The following is a 17777-nucleotide window of genomic DNA, read 5'->3' as shown; positions in this document are numbered from 1 at the left end:
TACAGTAAGGCCTCGATTATCCGCCCTAATTGGGGACTGGGGTTGGTCGGATAATTGAAAAGTCGGATAACCGAAAAGTATGAAAAAATCCATTATTAGTGTAGTATATTATTATATCCCATGTAATTAGTATATTAGTATATCGCTATTAACCTATTTTGCATTGAATTTTCATCGATGTTAAGCCTAACAATTTTTTTAAATAATAATCGTCGCTATTGTAGCGCCACATCACTAGCGGACATTTGAAATTTGCCGACTAGGACAGTCGGTTAACCGAGGGATCGGTTGATCGGGGGGCGGATAATCGAGGTTCTACTGTATAAGAATTCCATTATCAGTTTTATTAAAATAACTGTGCTATTGCTTAAACAATAAACGAAATAGATAATCGAAAAGCAATTGTTGACAAATGGCTAAAAAATCCAGAACAACCAAGCCATTTCATATCAAAAAGAGCTACAAATTTCCTGAAATGCTGTGGATGGAGTGTTAAATCAGTATCGTAAGACATTGTCAATTTCTTGAATGTCAGATTCTGCTGGAAAACATGAAGCTCACAGCTCACAACTCTACTAGAAGATAATCAAAGTCATTTCCAAAAATTGCAGTATATCAGTAAAAAATGTTACAAAAAATGTGAAAATAATCAAACAAAGGACTAAGCAATGTGCAACTATGAGATCATGTAAAAAACAAATACACCTAAAGTGACTGAAAACAAAAGATAACTGAAACGAGAGCTCAAAAACTATATTCTTTAATTAGCAAGAAGAATGTTGTTTGGTTTTAAATGATAAAACATATATTCTGGCTAACTTTTCAGCACTTTCAGTTCCTGGAAGTGTTTAGAAATCATCCTTTTAGAATCCTAAAACTGAATCTTTCTTTAGTTTAATAATATAATTCCGGAATTCAGAATCCTAGAATTAAAGTAATAAAAGTTCTTCCAGAATCTCAATCATCAATTGGTGTTGAAAGTTTGACTCAAAATATCTGGTATAGCAAGCAATTTTCCAATGTGGATTGAAAAGTTTGTCATTTGTGACAAAAAAATATTAGTGCTGAAATTTATATTAATGAATGTTTAAAAAATGTCTTCTTCCTTTTTTAAGAAATCATAGTGATCATATGTTCTTTTGGCCTGTTTGGCAACAATACACTATGCAAAATCCATAGTAAGTTGGATGGAACAGCACAGAGTCAATTTTGTACTTAGACTTATTTTATACTTATGAATCCAAAAAAGTACCACGATGCCAACCAATAGAAAGATTGTCTCCTGTAAAAAATAAACTTAATAAAAACAGAACAAACAAAAAAAAGACACTAAAGATTTTTCTCTGAAGTGGAAAAGAGCAGTCACAATGACTGAAGTCAAAAACTGTCAAAAATATTATGAAGAGCATTCAAAAGAAACTTCAAACAAATGGAGAAAAACTTAAATGTATTTTAAAAAACAAACTTTATATAAAGGTAAAATCTTTCTGATTACATTAAAAATAAAAAAGTTATTACCTTTGAATTTTACAGATTTCTATTGTTACAGTTCTTAGAATTAACATGATTTAAAACTATAATACTAATCATGGACACTATTTAGTATTAAATTTTTAAATATTAAATTACAAAATATCTTTTTTCTAAAAAATCAACTTCCTTCATCTCCTTTTACATTTAAACAATACCTTATTTTATTCATATTTAAATCTATTAATTTTGCAATAGTTAAAAAATAATTACTCATTTATATAGTTATTTTTAAATTATTTAAAATTTTTTTAAAATAATGTTGCAATTCTCAAAATATATTATTAAATGTCAATGAAGATATTCTGAAGCAAAACTTCAGCTTAGATTTATACAGAATGAATATATATAAAAAAAATTTTGTGTATTGATGTTATTGAAAAAGTATTTAACTGCTAAATAATTCATGATAAAAACCAAATAACTGTAACACTTTCTTTTTCATAAATGAAAATATTCATCATACAGAAAACTTAATATTAATCTTTCTTAATATGTTATTTAAAGAAACCTAAAGATTATTCTATTATCACATATTGTTTTATAATATGTAGGATTTATGACAATGTCACAATAAATAATTGCTCATTATTTATAATTCTGTTTGTTGCCACAGCAACAATTTCAAATAATTACAATAAGAATTCCATTATCAGTTTTATTAAAATAACTGNTAACTGTAACACTTTCTTTTTCATAAATGAAAATATTCATCATACAGAAAACTTAATATTAATCTTTCTTAATATGTTATTTAAAGAAACCTAAAGATTATTCTATTATCACATATTGTTTTATAATATGTAGGATTTATATGCATAAATATAATAAGCAGAATAAAATCAAGAAGTATACATAATTTATATTTTCTCGGTAGCATAACAGATGATGATGATAGCTAAAATAAAATGTTTTATTCAAATCGAACAGTTTATTCATGCAGTTATTCATTTTTTGTTAGTGAAAACCAATATAAACAATTTTCAGACATCATTTTAATTTCAAAATTTCAAAGAATAAAGCTAACTGTAGATAACTTATATTCATCATGACAAGCAAATTCTTTTTTTCCTCTTTCATAGAAACAACAATTCAGTAAAACATAAAATTAAATTCAAATAAAGTTAAATTCAGTGGTCAACTAGCCTGATGATGTCCATTCAACAAAGTTTAAAACATTTGCTTTTTTCTAATTATTTTGCTAGATATTGGTTATATGTGTAGTGTTTATTCAAATTAACTTAAATTTGAATTTAAAATGTTTGAAATTATAAAATATCATATTGAAAGTAATTTTTTATAGATCATCAGTTTATTAGTTTAAAACTAATAAAATCAGTTTTTAATAATACAGTGGGTGATCAGTTAATGAACATAATGTGTTCCAAGACTTTGTTCGCTATCTGAATTGTTCTTTAACCGATTATCAATTTACCATAGGTTTTTATGGGAATTTGATTAATTCATTCTGGAGACCCCAAAAAATAAAAAATATATACTTTCTTACTACGTTTATTTATATGTAATAATAAAAATACATATATATGCAATCTTGCATTTTTATTAGTTATGTTTTTTTGTTTGTGGGAGTTAAAGAATCTGTCTAATGTCGATTGCTTTNGTCGGATAATTGAAAAGTCGGATAACCGAAAAGTATGAAAAAATCCATTATTAGTGTAGTATATTATTATATCCCATGTAATTAGTATATTAGTATATCGCTATTAACCTATTTTGCATTGAATTTTCATCGATGTTAAGCCTAACAATTTTTTTAAATAATAATCGTCGCTATTGTAGCGCCACATCACTAGCGGACATTTGAAATTTGCCGACTAGGACAGTCGGTTAACCGAGGGATCGGTTGATCGGGGGGCGGATAATCGAGGTTCTACTGTATAAGAATTCCATTATCAGTTTTATTAAAATAACTGTGCTATTGCTTAAACAATAAACGAAATAGATAATCGAAAAGCAATTGTTGACAAATGGCTAAAAAATCCAGAACAACCAAGCCATTTCATATCAAAAAGAGCTACAAATTTCCTGAAATGCTGTGGATGGAGTGTTAAATCAGTATCGTAAGACATTGTCAATTTCTTGAATGTCAGATTCTGCTGGAAAACATGACGCTCACAGCTCACAACTCTACTAGAAGATAATCAAAGTCATTTCCAAAAATTGCAGTATATCAGTAAAAAATGTTACAAAAAATGTGAAAATAATCAAACAAAGGACTAAGCAATGTGCAACTATGAGATCATGTAAAAAACAAATACACCTAAAGTGACTGAAAACAAAAGATAACTGAAACGAGAGCTCAAAAACTATATTCTTTAATTAGCAAGAAGAATGTTGTTTGGTTTTAAATGATAAAACATATATTCTGGCTAACTTTTCAGCACTTTCAGTTCCTGGAAGTGTTTAGAAATCATCCTTTTAGAATCCTAAAACTGAATCTTTCTTTAGTTTAATAATATAATTCCGGAATTCAGAATCCTAGAATTAAAGTAATAAAAGTTCTTCCAGAATCTCAATCATCAATTGGTGTTGAAAGTTTGACTCAAAATATCTGGTATAGCAAGCAATTTTCCAATGTGGATTGAAAAGTTTGTCATTTGTGACAAAAAAATATTAGTGCTGAAATTTATATTAATGAATGTTTAAAAAATGTCTTCTTCCTTTTTTAAGAAATCATAGTGATCATATGTTCTTTTGGCCTGTTTGGCAACAATACACTATGCAAAATCCATAGTAAGTTGGATGGAACAGCACAGAGTCAATTTTGTACTTAGACTTATTTTATACTTATGAATCCAAAAAAGTACCACGATGCCAACCAATAGAAAGATTGTCTCCTGTAAAAAATAAACTTAATAAAAACAGAACAAACAAAAAAAAGACACTAAAGATTTTTCTCTGAAGTGGAAAAGAGCAGTCACAATGACTGAAGTCAAAAACTGTCAAAAATATTATGAAGAGCATTCAAAAGAAACTTCAAACAAATGGAGAAAAACTTAAATGTATTTTAAAAAACAAACTTTATATAAAGGTAAAATCTTTCTGATTACATTAAAAATAAAAAAGTTATTACCTTTGAATTTTACAGATTTCTATTGTTACAGTCCTTGTAAAGTCTGAAATGACTTTAATAATTACAAATTTATTTCAGATATGAAAATTGGACAAATAAAAAATAATAAAATTATATAGTTTGCCAATGTTTTTCCTAAACTGTCTAAATAATGTTTGGTATATGCATGTAAAATAAAAATAAAAATACAATTGACATCATGCTAAGACTATATAGCAAGGTGTTGAAAAAATTTTAATGCCACACCCATGGTTTTATGTTGCTTCCTTCCCTCTCCTCTTGTTTATAATGAATGGATCAAAGTATGAGGATATTATTAACGCTTCTGCCACTCTGATAAAACTAATTTTTTATCTTTGTAGAACGATTTCCATTTTGTACCACTGCTGTTTTATTCATCATAAGAGTTTCAATTGAGATTGTGCTCAGTGTTCAGTCTTCATTTCACTAAATTGTCTAATAAGTACTCCCAATCTACCATTTGACATCAACCTGATTTCCCTTTGGAATTGAAATATGATTATCATCCATCAGATATTTTTCATTTTTAACAAGATCATATACTATTAGAGTCTAACTGTGATAATTCACACATCTTTGTCTTTGTGATGTGGTTTTATAATTCTTTCAATCTTGAGTCCTATTACTTGAATAATTGTCTTTGAGGGTAATCTTAAAAACTTTTTAGTCATCAAAGAACAGATAGAAAGAAATTATTTTTCCATTTATTCTTTGCCTGAAGAAAGATGAATTTGTATTTTTAATAACAAGTACTTTTGTAATATAATTTTATTCTTTTACATGTTTTAAACTAATTCAAGTATTTTAACACCAAAACACAGTAGTAAAAATTTCAATTTTCAATTCTAAAGTTTTGTGCACTTTGCCACATTTTTTTGTACTTAAATAATGTTCTGTTTTCTGTTAATTTTATTAAAATTTTGCTTAATTTAAATTCTTTAAAATAAAAAGTTTAGATACTTTTCTGTAAGTAAAAATAAATAAAATAATGGTATCAAATTATTGGAATCAACAGCAACAGTATTTAATAAAAAATATTTTGCACCCTAAAAAGTTGTATTTAATTTTTTCTCTTAACATTTTTGAGCAAATATATAGCTGGTAATTTGATGTTATTAACATTAAAACAGATAAAACTTTAAATATAATTAATATATATATTATTTGATAATAAAATTTAATAAAAAAACAAATATTTAAAGTCATTTAAAAAATTTCTAGCATTACTACATATACTGTAAATTTTATTAAATTTTCAAAATAAATTAATTAAAAAATATATTAAAACAACAGCATTCATGTATAAACTAATATAAACAGAGTAGGAGCTTAGAATTTTTATTTTAAATCATTGTTCAGTTATTACTAAAGATTAGACAGTTAAAAATACAAAATCATTAAATTATGTAAAGAAAATAATTAGTGAAATAGGAAACATGCTTGATTTTCATTCCTTGACTTTCATGTCATTGACATTTACAACTTTTAAATATGACAACTGTAAAAATTTTTTTTAAACAAAATATTTTTCATTTCCTTTTTCTTTGATACAAATAAGTTAGGCGTTTTAGATTATTACCACTAACTAATCTAATGTGGCGCAACTTTTATTTCCTGCATAAAGTCAACCTTATAATAATCAACTGATTAATAATTTTAATTCTTGTTTTTTTCTGAAACAAATAAAATTATATATAGAAAAATTTTTTTAATTTATTTAAATTTTAAAGCAAATACATAAATTCACTTGATTACATGTATGCATCATTTATAATTTTCTGACTTTCTGATATTGCTATTTAATTTGATTTATTTTTAAATTAATATTTTATTATTATTTTCTTCCTCATTATGAATTTAATATATATTATTCAACTAAATAATATAATATTAAAAAATTATGAATTATATGTTGTTTACTCAATATAATAAATTTTTTCCATTTTCTATAAAGCAGTTTATAATGAATATTTGCGAAACTTTCAAAGGTAATTTTAATATTTTTATGTAATAAACTTACCAATTCAATACCATCTATAAAAGGAGTGTCTGGCCAATCTTTCTCAGGAAAACGTTGTAATACTTTTCCACAACTAATTCCACCTCCTATATTTGCAAAATAAATTAATTCTATTTTAATGACAATATAAAAGTAGATTATATTTTAAAATTATATTAAACAAACTTAGTTTATAGTACAAAACAGTCATAAATTTATTATAGAGGAGCATTTTCTAATTTTATTTAAAATTTTTAAGGATATTTTCTGTAAATTAACAAAGTTGAACCTTCAATTTTCAATTAGTTTGAGTTTTTCATTTGATTTTCAAAGAATTGAAGATAAGAAAGTTAACTTTGAAAATGTTTTCCTTAAATAAATTTCTGGATTTTTATTGTTATTAATTGAATTTTATTTTTATTTGATTTATTAATTACAAATTTATTTCAGATATGAAAATTGGACAAATAAAAAATAATAAAATTATATATTTATAACAATGTATAAATATTAGTTTTTAGTTTTATTAAAGATGAATATATCTGAAATATAAATGTGGCTAAATTTAGAGAGAAAGAGATAAAACTAATATGTTTTATTAAGTATTTTACAATTAAAATTTAGTTCTTTAAAATTTTATAATAACAGTTTTTTTTGTAATTTAAAATTTTATTATAATTTGTTTGAATATACAGATTTAAATTGCTACTTAGTTTGAGTATGTACAGTACATGAAATCAAATTGTAAAATTACTGTTTGTTTAAAAAATGAATTTTAAAATGTTTTTAAATGTAATGTAGAACATCGCCTGTAATTCAAGAAAAACATCATATCAAGTATGCATCATTATATTATTTTCACAAATAAAAAATTCTGAGTATTACTTGAAAACACTACTAAGTTATTTCTAGAAATAAATCAGTAATACTCAAATATTTATTTTAGAACATTGTCAATAAATTCAGTTTAATTAAACTTAGATAAAAAGAGAAACAAGAAAATAGCTTTAGCAGATTATTATTTACATTATTTTTCAAATACATAAAGTTCTGTGTTCAAAAAAATTTAATGTTTTTTTAAAAAAAAATAGAATTGAATTATGTTCTAAAAATTTTTGATTGACCACTATTAACAATGTAAAAAATTAATCATATGGAACATAACTGATTTTATACGTTTAAAATGTAAATATGGTTTTATTCATTTACAATGAAATTTTATTTCTGTTGTAAATATATAAAACTGCATACATTAAAACATTATATAATTCAGATGTACTGGCAGATCTACTGATAAAAGTAGAGCTTAGTTTCATTATTGTTTACTAATCAATATGAACATGTTTAAGAAAATTCCTTTTGTCAGCACTAAGCAAATTATTATTAAAGAAATCTAAAAATACCACTAAAAGCCATACAAGTTAACCTTTAGATAAGTGGTACTTATACAAGAATGCTTCATTTTTTCTATAAATTAAGTCATCTATATTTTCAAAGCAATACATGTATAGTATCATTAGTATGACATTAGAAATATATTTTTACAGTTGTCTGCATTTTTTTCAATAGGAAAATATACCATTTCTTCTATTTAAAGTTATTTTAATGTATTAAATCTGTATTCACAAAGTTATCAATCAAGCAGAGTTATATTTCAGAAATTATGATCCATATAAGCAAGGACATGCACACAGGATTTAACCCTCCATTTGGAAAGAATTAAAAAAATTAAATACAAAAAAAACCACAACTCATTTAATTAATTGTTACTGTATTGTGTTACTCTATATATCTATATTGTAAAAATTATTAAACTATGTTATGTATGTATAATATTTTTTTACACCCTACCCTTTTAAAACATGGGCCTGCATATATGTAAACTTTTGTAAAATAAAAAATTGCAAGTTATGAATTATCAAATTATACATGAATTATCATTCAAACAAACAACAAATTATAAAATAAATATATTTTATAAATTACAAAATTCATAATAATAATATTGTGAATTTTAATAATTTAAATTTAAAGTTTGTTCTGATGTTTGAGAATATGAATATATACAATATACAATAATTATAAATATTCTTCCATATCAGTGGTCATAGACTACTGGTGATCTACAGACTAACTTATTCATATTTCCAACATGTAATTCTATGCTGTTTAGCCAAAGAAAAGAACAATTTCACATATCACATATCTCTTAAGTTAGGTTATCAGATACATTGTGTGTCAAATTATTTTGTCTATCATTATCTAAGGCAATATTAACAGGATAAGTGGACAAGAAGCACAGGTAGTCAGCGCTGACATAGTTTAAGTGATTGTCAGACCGAACTTTATAGGATAACTTTAAGAATCAAAGTTATTCTATAAAGTTGTCATAATAATCTAGGTAATATAATATCAAATTCAAAATCTTAAATTTTGAGATTCTAACAGTATAAATAAATGACACGATGAATTATTTCATTCTATTCATTTATANACAACAGTAGTGAATAAAAAATGGCGCTGCGAACTAATGTAACGTCGTATGGTGAGTTTTTGTTCGTATCGTGGAGCAAAAATATGTTCGAATTTCATGTCGTATCCTGAAAATTTCGTATGCTGAGGCGTTCGTATCCTGAGGTACCACTGTATATTAAACCATTAAAACTCGAATTCCTTCAAGCAAAGTTTATCTTGATAATCTATTGACGGAACTTCTCGAGAAAGGAACTCGAGAAAGGAGAAAGGAACAGAGTCCAATAACCGTTCTTAGGTTTTTCGGCTGATCCACGAAACGATGTTTTACGGGAAATTCTCTTATTGTCTTCCAAACTCACTTCAGAAATTGTTTCTAGACTGATGTCGTCGAAATGAAGTCACGTGGATAATGCGATAGTGCCTCGTTGAGGAGAAAAAGTCAGAAAATTCTTCGTTACAAGGCCTAACAGAGTCAGATTTGGTCCAATTTTTCAACTTTGTGAAAAATTTCATTCTTTGAAGAAAAACAAAAAGCATGTTAATCTATATACTGTATATAAAAATGAATGTGTGTGTGTGTCCTTCATGCATTGCCACACCGTTTATCCGATTGCCGTGAAACTTTGAGAAGTTGTTTAATATAGGTTTCTCCCGTGAAGGTTTCTGGCGTAGTACGATTGCCATGAGGCTTTGGGAAGTTTTGCAATACACTCCCGCGAAGGTTTCTGGCATTTATCCTACGATAGATGGCGCGCGTTTACACGAGCATTCGAGCACTGTGTGTTCGATCGATTTCAAATTGTGAAGACCATTTCCCCCCTTCAAAAAATATCTCTATATATACATTCGTGAACTGTTATTTACGATATTTGTAATAATTTTTGTTTAATCACTTTATTTCAACTTGTTTTGCTAATTATGTATTTTGTTATTATGAACTTTGTTAAAACCTTAACTGTACCCCGAACAAAAACCGAAGTTGTAGGAAGAAATTCGCCTATTTTACCGATCTAGGTATCCCCCTTTTCCAAATTTTAATATCGACTCAAAATAATTTAAAAAGACAAATTACAATAAAACGGTTTATTATCCAACAATCAAAAATTTTATAACATGCCAAGGAAGAGAAGAAGGAGCAATTAAATAATTAAAATTATAAAGGATTAATATATATATATATAAATGGGGAATATCGCACTTCTGACAATCGCTGCGAGTGTGTGGGCTAAATTTGGAGAATCCGTGCTTCTCGCATGGACAACTGTATGTGGCCGGCTCACGCGTCGGAAAACCTTCCGATTTATTCGTGTACGCACCAGACGGAAAAACAAAAAATATCGTGTATCCACGAGCACTCCAATAAATAAATAGAATTGAAACGACACTTTGAAATGTTTTCTCGATGAAAATGAATAATAATAATAAGTTTCAATAAAAATGATAAAATGTAAATTGAATTTTATCATAACGAGTTTGCTTGATTTTCCTTTCTGAAATCGCAGCAATGCGCGACGGATAAGCTAGTATGTTTTATATAAATTTTACACTAAATTAATAGAAAATAGAAAAATTATTCGACATTTTTAGAATTATACCAGGAACATAAATATAAAAATATAGCAAATGCAGACGATAATATAAAATAGAAAAATATTTTCCGAAATTTCTGCCGCAACTGAACAAAAGACCAAATAGAGAAATTTCTATCTTTTACGCACTGAAAATCTTTCTGATAGTATCTAGACCAGTGGTTTTCAAAGTGTGCGCCAGGGCGTACTGGTGCGCCTTGTAGTATTCTAGAGAAATATGTGCACAGTCATAAAAATACAGTATAGTTACTATATTATACCATTTCATTACGGAAATACCGCTCTTTTTGTTAACACATCATTATTAGACTATATTTATTATTAACACATGATTATATTATTTTTAAATAAATACACCCAAGTAAAATGGATGGATTTCTCAAAAAGAAGCGTAATATTGAAGAATCCGGTTCTGGAAGTGAGCAACAGTTAAGTGCAAGTAAGAAAGCAAAATCGCGGCCTACTCGCAAATATAATGAAAGTTGTTTACTTAAGCTTTGGTTTCACTTGGACCGGAAGTAAAGATCGGCCTTTACCACTATGTTTAGTATGTGGATGTAAAATAGCAAATAAATCATTGCTTCCTAGTAAATTGAGTTAACATTTTGAAACTACCGGTATACACTCTAATTATAAGATAAATCTGTAAGTTTTTTCAAGAGATTGTCTGAATAGCAAACAAAAGCAGCAAATTCTTTTAAAAGTACAGTATAATGATTGTTTCTGATAAAGCTCAAATCGATTCTTATCAAGTCTCAGAACTGATAGCAAAAAATACGAAAACTCATAGTTTATGCGAATCACTTATTTTGCCTGCATGCAAAAAAAATGGTCATGACAATGCTAGGAAATGAAGCAGCAATGAAAATAAGCAAGATTCCTCTGTCCAACGATACAGTTCACAGGCATATTATAGAAATGCCTTCTGATATCGAGAAAAATTTATGCAGTAATAAGCTTCAGTATTCAAATTTTGCATTGCAAGTTGATGAGTCAACAGACATTACCAACGGCGCAACTCTTAGCATTCCTCCGTTTTATTAGTGAAGATCAAATAGTAAATCTTTTTCAAAGATTTGCTATTCAATAAATTCTTTTGCAAAGAATAAAGTGTGTCTACAAAAGATGACGTTTTTAACGTTTTGAATAACTATCTTGATAAATTGACTTTAACATGGAAGTCGTGTGTAGGCATTTGTAGATGGCGACCCTTCCATGTTAGGCTGTGTTAAGGATCTTACATCTTTTGTAAAAAAACAGAATGAGAATGTTATTGTAACTCACTGCTTTCTTCATAGGGAGGCCTTGATGGCAAAAATATTGGAAGAAAAAGTAAGAGACGTTTCAGGTCAAGTCGTTCATATGGTAAAGTTTATTAAAACAAGACATGTCAAATCGCGTTTATTCGAAAAGCTTTGTATCGATATGGATTCATAACACAGACGGCTGCTTTTACACACTGAGGTGAGGTGGTTGTCAAGGGAAAAAGTATACTACTTACCTGTGTACACAAGCTATGACAAGAACTTCTTGCGTTTTTTGAAGAAATGAAACAGTTACATTTTTGTAACCTGCTTCGATGCGAATTTTGGATTGGCAGGTTACAGTATTTGGCCGATATATTTCAGCAGCTCAATATTTTGAATACTAGCGAAGTTGCGGCCGAAGTTTTCAACGCGAAAACGTGAACGTCAGACGTACAGCGCCGCCTTCTTGTAAGTCTAGAAGTTTGACAATGGCGTTTGGAACGTTGAGCATGATTCGAATGACGTTCCAAATGCCACTTTCAAACTTATAAGCTTACAAGATGGCGGCACTCAACGTTCGACGTTCACGTTTTCGCGTTGAAAACTTCGGCCTCAACCTCTCTATTAACAGAAGAAATGGCAGCTGTATGCACTGATCGTGGATTGATGATTAAACATAGGTAATTGTCTCTTGAAGCCCTTTGGATTTCAGCCCTATAAAAGAAGCCCTATTGTCTCTTGAAGTTTTATAAAAGAAGAATATGTGGCAATATCTAAAAAAGCTTTGAACATTTTACTACAATTTTCAATATCCTATTTATGTGAATTAGGATTTTTTACCCTCAACACAATTAAGAGTAAAAAGAGAGGAATTTTCTTCAATGTATTGACGAGGAAACGAGAGTTTGCCTTTCAAATATATGCCCAAACACTGAAAAAATCGTTAGGACACATCAGGCTCATGTTTCTCATAAACACAGGAATGAAAAAACTTAATACATTCGTGCCGGGATCTGCCGAATTTACTAAATCTTACTAAGAATGTATCTATATAAGAATCTATATATATCTATAAGAATGTATCTTTATATATATATNGAAGAAATCGCTAGGACACATCAGGCTCATGTTTCTCATAAACACATCAAAACATATATAATATAATACAGCATCAATTAAGTTTATGTTTTAACAAATATCTCAATCATTACAGGTTTATAAGATTATCAATAATAAATTTTTACTTCAATTGGTTATTCCTATCAATTTATTAAAATTTGAACTCCTATGAAATTTCAAATATTAAAATTATAGATAGCAAAAAAATGTGTATAGTACGTATATTTATTACTTCTCTTTCATATATTTATTAAATATATAATTACCTCAGAATGATTTTAAAAAATGATCAAATAAGTTAACATGTTTAATTTGTTAACTAATTGTCTGTTAAAAATTATAAATAAATTGACATTTAATAAACTGCATATATTTTAAGATATTCATGTAAATTATTAAAAGAATATATCACATTTCAAAAAAAAAATTATATTTAAAAATTACAAAAAGAATTTGTTTTTTTTTAAATATTACTGTTTTTCTTTTTTATTCTTAAAAACTGTCAAAATAGTATAATTTTGATAAATAACAGATTAGTAAGTTTATCAGTTCAAAATGCAAAATAATTTAGAGATGACATTTAATTATACTATCAAAACTACATGACTGATTATGAATTTAAATCAAACCACTTTTTATTGTAGGAATAAAACAGTATGTCCGTAGCATACATTTATTATTCTGTAAATTGTTTAAAACAGAATAAATTTATTAATAATTAATAGAGATCTATCAGCTATTTTTTTTTTAAACTTTATTGCCTCTGTCTTTTAATAAAACTCGAATTGCAAAATCAAATAACTGAATCAGAAAAAGAATTGAGTAACAGAAACATAAATTGAACAACAAAAACTGAAAGGAACTGAATAACAGATATAAACAATTTAAGTTAAACATCAATGAAAATAGCCGTAAGAGGTCTGAAAAGATCAAAATTAAAAATAGCTCATTTCCGTATCAACATTTTAAAAAATTAATTAAAGTAGGTTGTTAAGAATTTCAACTGAGAAAAAATAAACAGCTGAAAATTTTCATATATTATAAACAATTCATCAACTCTAAACATATAAATAATGAATATATGGATCAGTAATATCAATGTATTATAGAAATTAACATTGCAGTATGCATAAAATTTTACCTACATGTAAATAAATGAAATCTATACATTTTAATTACTATTTTTAATAAAAACTACTATCAAAGTTTTATATACTTGTTAAATTGTGGTTTGATAGAGGTTCAGAATAAAAATCTATGAGAACAGTTAAGGTTTAAAAGTCCCAAAGTAATGAACTTAATGAAAGACTGACACAGAAAGGTTTATCAAGCATAAAAAAAATATGGATTTTCATAATACTCCATTCTAATACGAATTTTTATTAAACTCGTCTAAATAAATAACTTAAAAATGAAAAAAAAGAGAATTTTTACTGTAGATTATTCTATCAGGTCAATAATACAGAATGCAGACCCTCACGAAATGTTAAACCTCCAAGTTCAGGAAGCATTTGACTATTACAGAAATGATTTACAGTTAGCGGGTATTGTAAATATTGTCATGCCGAAAGAGTGGAGTAGTTACATACTTTCTTTTGTATGGTCGAACCCCACGACTACGAAATAGTCGGCCAAACGAGACATCGTTCGTCAGAAAGCCATGGCCTGTTTCCACTCGGAATTCATATCTGAAGTCGATTTGATGCGATGACTCACTCACACTGCACTTGTTGCGCCATCTGGAACATAATTATAACTAGAAGTCTTCCGCTTTCATACAACATTTAGATGATCATTTTTTATTATTATTATTTTATTGTTTTATTTTTAATAAATATAGCGTACTGTTAAAAATGATGTACTTTTATGAATAGTAAATTAAATAATAGTTGTTCTGAAAGAAAACTTTCTGTTTTAAATAATTATTTTTTGTTTATTAAGCGTGGAAACAAGCCCATTTTGGGATTCTTGGATGAACTTAATTGAATTGCTTGACTGGTTAATTGTTATTTTTTATATTAAAGTAAACTAAAAGCTATACAGGTAAACCGCTTAGACCTAATTAATTTTTTTTTGTATTATAAAAATTATTATTGGGATATTTTTAAACCATGGAAAATTAATTATTACAGTATTGATAATCAATATGGAGAATAGATAAATGAACTTTTTTATAATATAAATATTTATTATATTACTTTCGAAGAGTGAAAAAAAAATTTAAACATTTATTTTCAATTATTTTTAAAAATTGTGTGTTAATACGAATACACAGTAATCATAGACATCGTTAATAAGCTCGATAGAGTTGTATGCACGCTTCTGTTGTCTATGGAAACTATAACTATAGAAGCATAGAAATTTGAACATCGTGTTCGTCGAGTATATTTAAGCAAAATTGAGGCGAAAAAAATAGTTGATTATCAACCATAATAAATTATCTTATTTTCAAACATAATTTTGTTAACTTTAATTATTCGTATTTCATTGGAAGCAGGGAAAGGATCGTAACCGACTCTGTTGTTTTCTTTCAGATCACAGAATATAGTTGTAGACAATTAATTGTATAACAATATATTAGATTTTTTAAAACAAAATTTGAGTAGGAAGAAACTCTGTTTGCTTGTTGATACAGTATTTTTAAATTTTATCGTACATTTTGTGTCTAAGGAGATCTTAATTTTTAAGATAGTAGGATTGGTGGGATAATGCAAATAGCACAAAGGCAATCTGCCAATGGGGGACTTTCTTGGGGGGCCAATAGGAAATTGACCTTGGTCTCTATTTAGATGCTAAACACTTGAGGAAAACCTAAAATACTTCGCATGGCCAGTCCGTATTTTGTCAGGCGTGAACCGGCAATCAATTACCAGAGTTCAGTGGTTTTATATCATTCCATTCGACCACTTGGTCGGATCCGAATTAGAACGTGCAAATCTACATTCACTTCTGTTCCAGTATGGATGTAGCTATTAGCACCGTGGATGAAAACAAAACTCTTAAATACGTTATATACATAAGTGGGTTTGTCACATTCCAATCTTTTTCCTGTACTTATTTAAATTTTTTTTTCATTTATTTATTTATAAAAGCATGTGGTTTCACGTTCCTCTCTAGCTACATTATTAACTACTGTATATATATTTTAGATATAAAAATAACTACGATTATTCATTATTGTTTCAGCAATAAAAAATTTAATGATTCCAAATGCAAATGTAGAGCTCCAAATCACAATAAAACCTTGTTCTGTATTTCAGGCTCGCGTTAAAATTTTATTAAATTCTTGGTTTGGTTTTCTTCAAACCATAATCCAAACCATTTGAAAATGTTTGCTTGAATCAATGAAAATTGCACTTTTTTTAACATTCACATTTTAGAAATATGTATTGATAATTAGCTATATCTTTTTCTTTCCATTGAGGTATGAATTTTGTAATTATCTTATCGTTATAATTGCTGTTTCTTGATATTCTTTTTATGGCTTGTGAGCATATCGTTCTTAAATTTATTATGGAGTAATTGATCATTTATTTTTAAAATTTTACAAACTTCTCTTTAAAAATGCATATTTCACTGTTCATTTGATAAAATTTTGAGTGCAATTTTTTATTATCAACCTATGAATCTGTTTTTCTTTATTTATTTAGTTTAAATACGAATCGAATCAATGAAATATGACTTTGCTGAAACGTTTTCCTGTCTGTTTCGAATTTTTTAAAGATTTTTACTTCTTTTTAATATTCTTAAATTTGTTTTTACCTTTCATAATTTGTAATATAATTTAGTACTTGCAACGCTATTTTATTAATTTTGTTCTAGGTATTGTATCAAAGTCAACTGATCAGTTTGGACTGTACAGTATTAAAGATCCATGAAGAGTAGATCATCTAACACCAGCTTATTTTCTACAAACATAAAACACACAACACAATAAATGAATGAGACAAAGTGTTTTTAATTAATAAATTTTCATTTACAGTAATTTTTTAAATGACTAACATTTTTATACCAAAATAGTGCAATGGAATGATAAGGCAGCAAAATACATGGTAGATCTGCCTTGGGGAAGTGCTCCTGTAAAAACTCTCTGTGGAAAATTGACCCCTATTTAAATGTTACAAACGTGAAAAAAACCCGTAAAACTGTATATAGCCAGCTTGTTAATTGGAGTTGGTCGCGAACTCTCGACCAATTCCAATATTCACTGGTTTTGAGCAAATGTAATACAGTATCATAGCTTTGTGCAAATTATGGATCATTTCAAATATCTTGACACAATTATTTAATTAATAACCAAAGTTTGTTTGTTTGTTTGGCTTCATATTGTTGTCTTTCTCAACAGATGGCGGTACTTCATAACGCATTGTAATATTTATTTTTTTATTATGTTACAGTAGAGCCTCGAAAACTCGGCCTAATGTGGACCGAAGGATGGCCGAGTTTGTGAAAATGCCGGGTTATCGGGAATGTGGTAAAAAAGGATAAGTATGCGTGTTTCCTCAGAAAATACTGTACTGTACTTGTATGTATTGTTTGCTTGAGAATACAACAGAATAAACTGCCCAAATACCCTTAAACAAAGGAAAAGTACGTCCTTTACGAAGGCATAGAGCCTTTACTACATGAAAATGAAAATTAATGAATACACTGTGTACAGTAATTTACCTGATAAGACAGACCTCAGAAAAATACTTTATGAG

General features: G+C 27.5%; 1 protein-coding gene across 2 annotated transcripts in view; it reads right to left on the bottom strand.

Moving 5' to 3' along the window:
- The window catches only part of LOC111635244 (myotubularin-related protein 13-like), a 152489-nt gene extending 137675 nt beyond the window's left edge, over nt 1-14814 (bottom strand). For both annotated transcript variants that reach the window (XM_023380151.1, XM_023380152.1), the window contains exons 1-2: nt 14664-14814; nt 6666-6751 (exon numbers count right to left, since the gene is read on the bottom strand). In XM_023380151.1, the coding sequence (XP_023235919.1) occupies nt 6666-6751; nt 14664-14718 (141 nt within the window). In that variant the 5' untranslated portion in view covers nt 14719-14814. The remainder of the gene's footprint in view (nt 1-6665; nt 6752-14663) is intronic.
- Between the last annotated feature and the right edge of the window lie 2963 nt (nt 14815-17777).

This window comes from Centruroides sculpturatus, unplaced genomic scaffold, assembly GCF_000671375.1.
Source record: "Centruroides sculpturatus isolate CEXI.00-Female unplaced genomic scaffold, Cexi_2.0 scaffold811, whole genome shotgun sequence".
NCBI lineage: Eukaryota > Metazoa > Arthropoda > Arachnida > Scorpiones > Buthidae > Centruroides > Centruroides sculpturatus.
The sequence above is the reverse complement of the archived record's forward strand: the minus strand, read 5'-3'. Positions and strand labels throughout refer to the sequence as shown.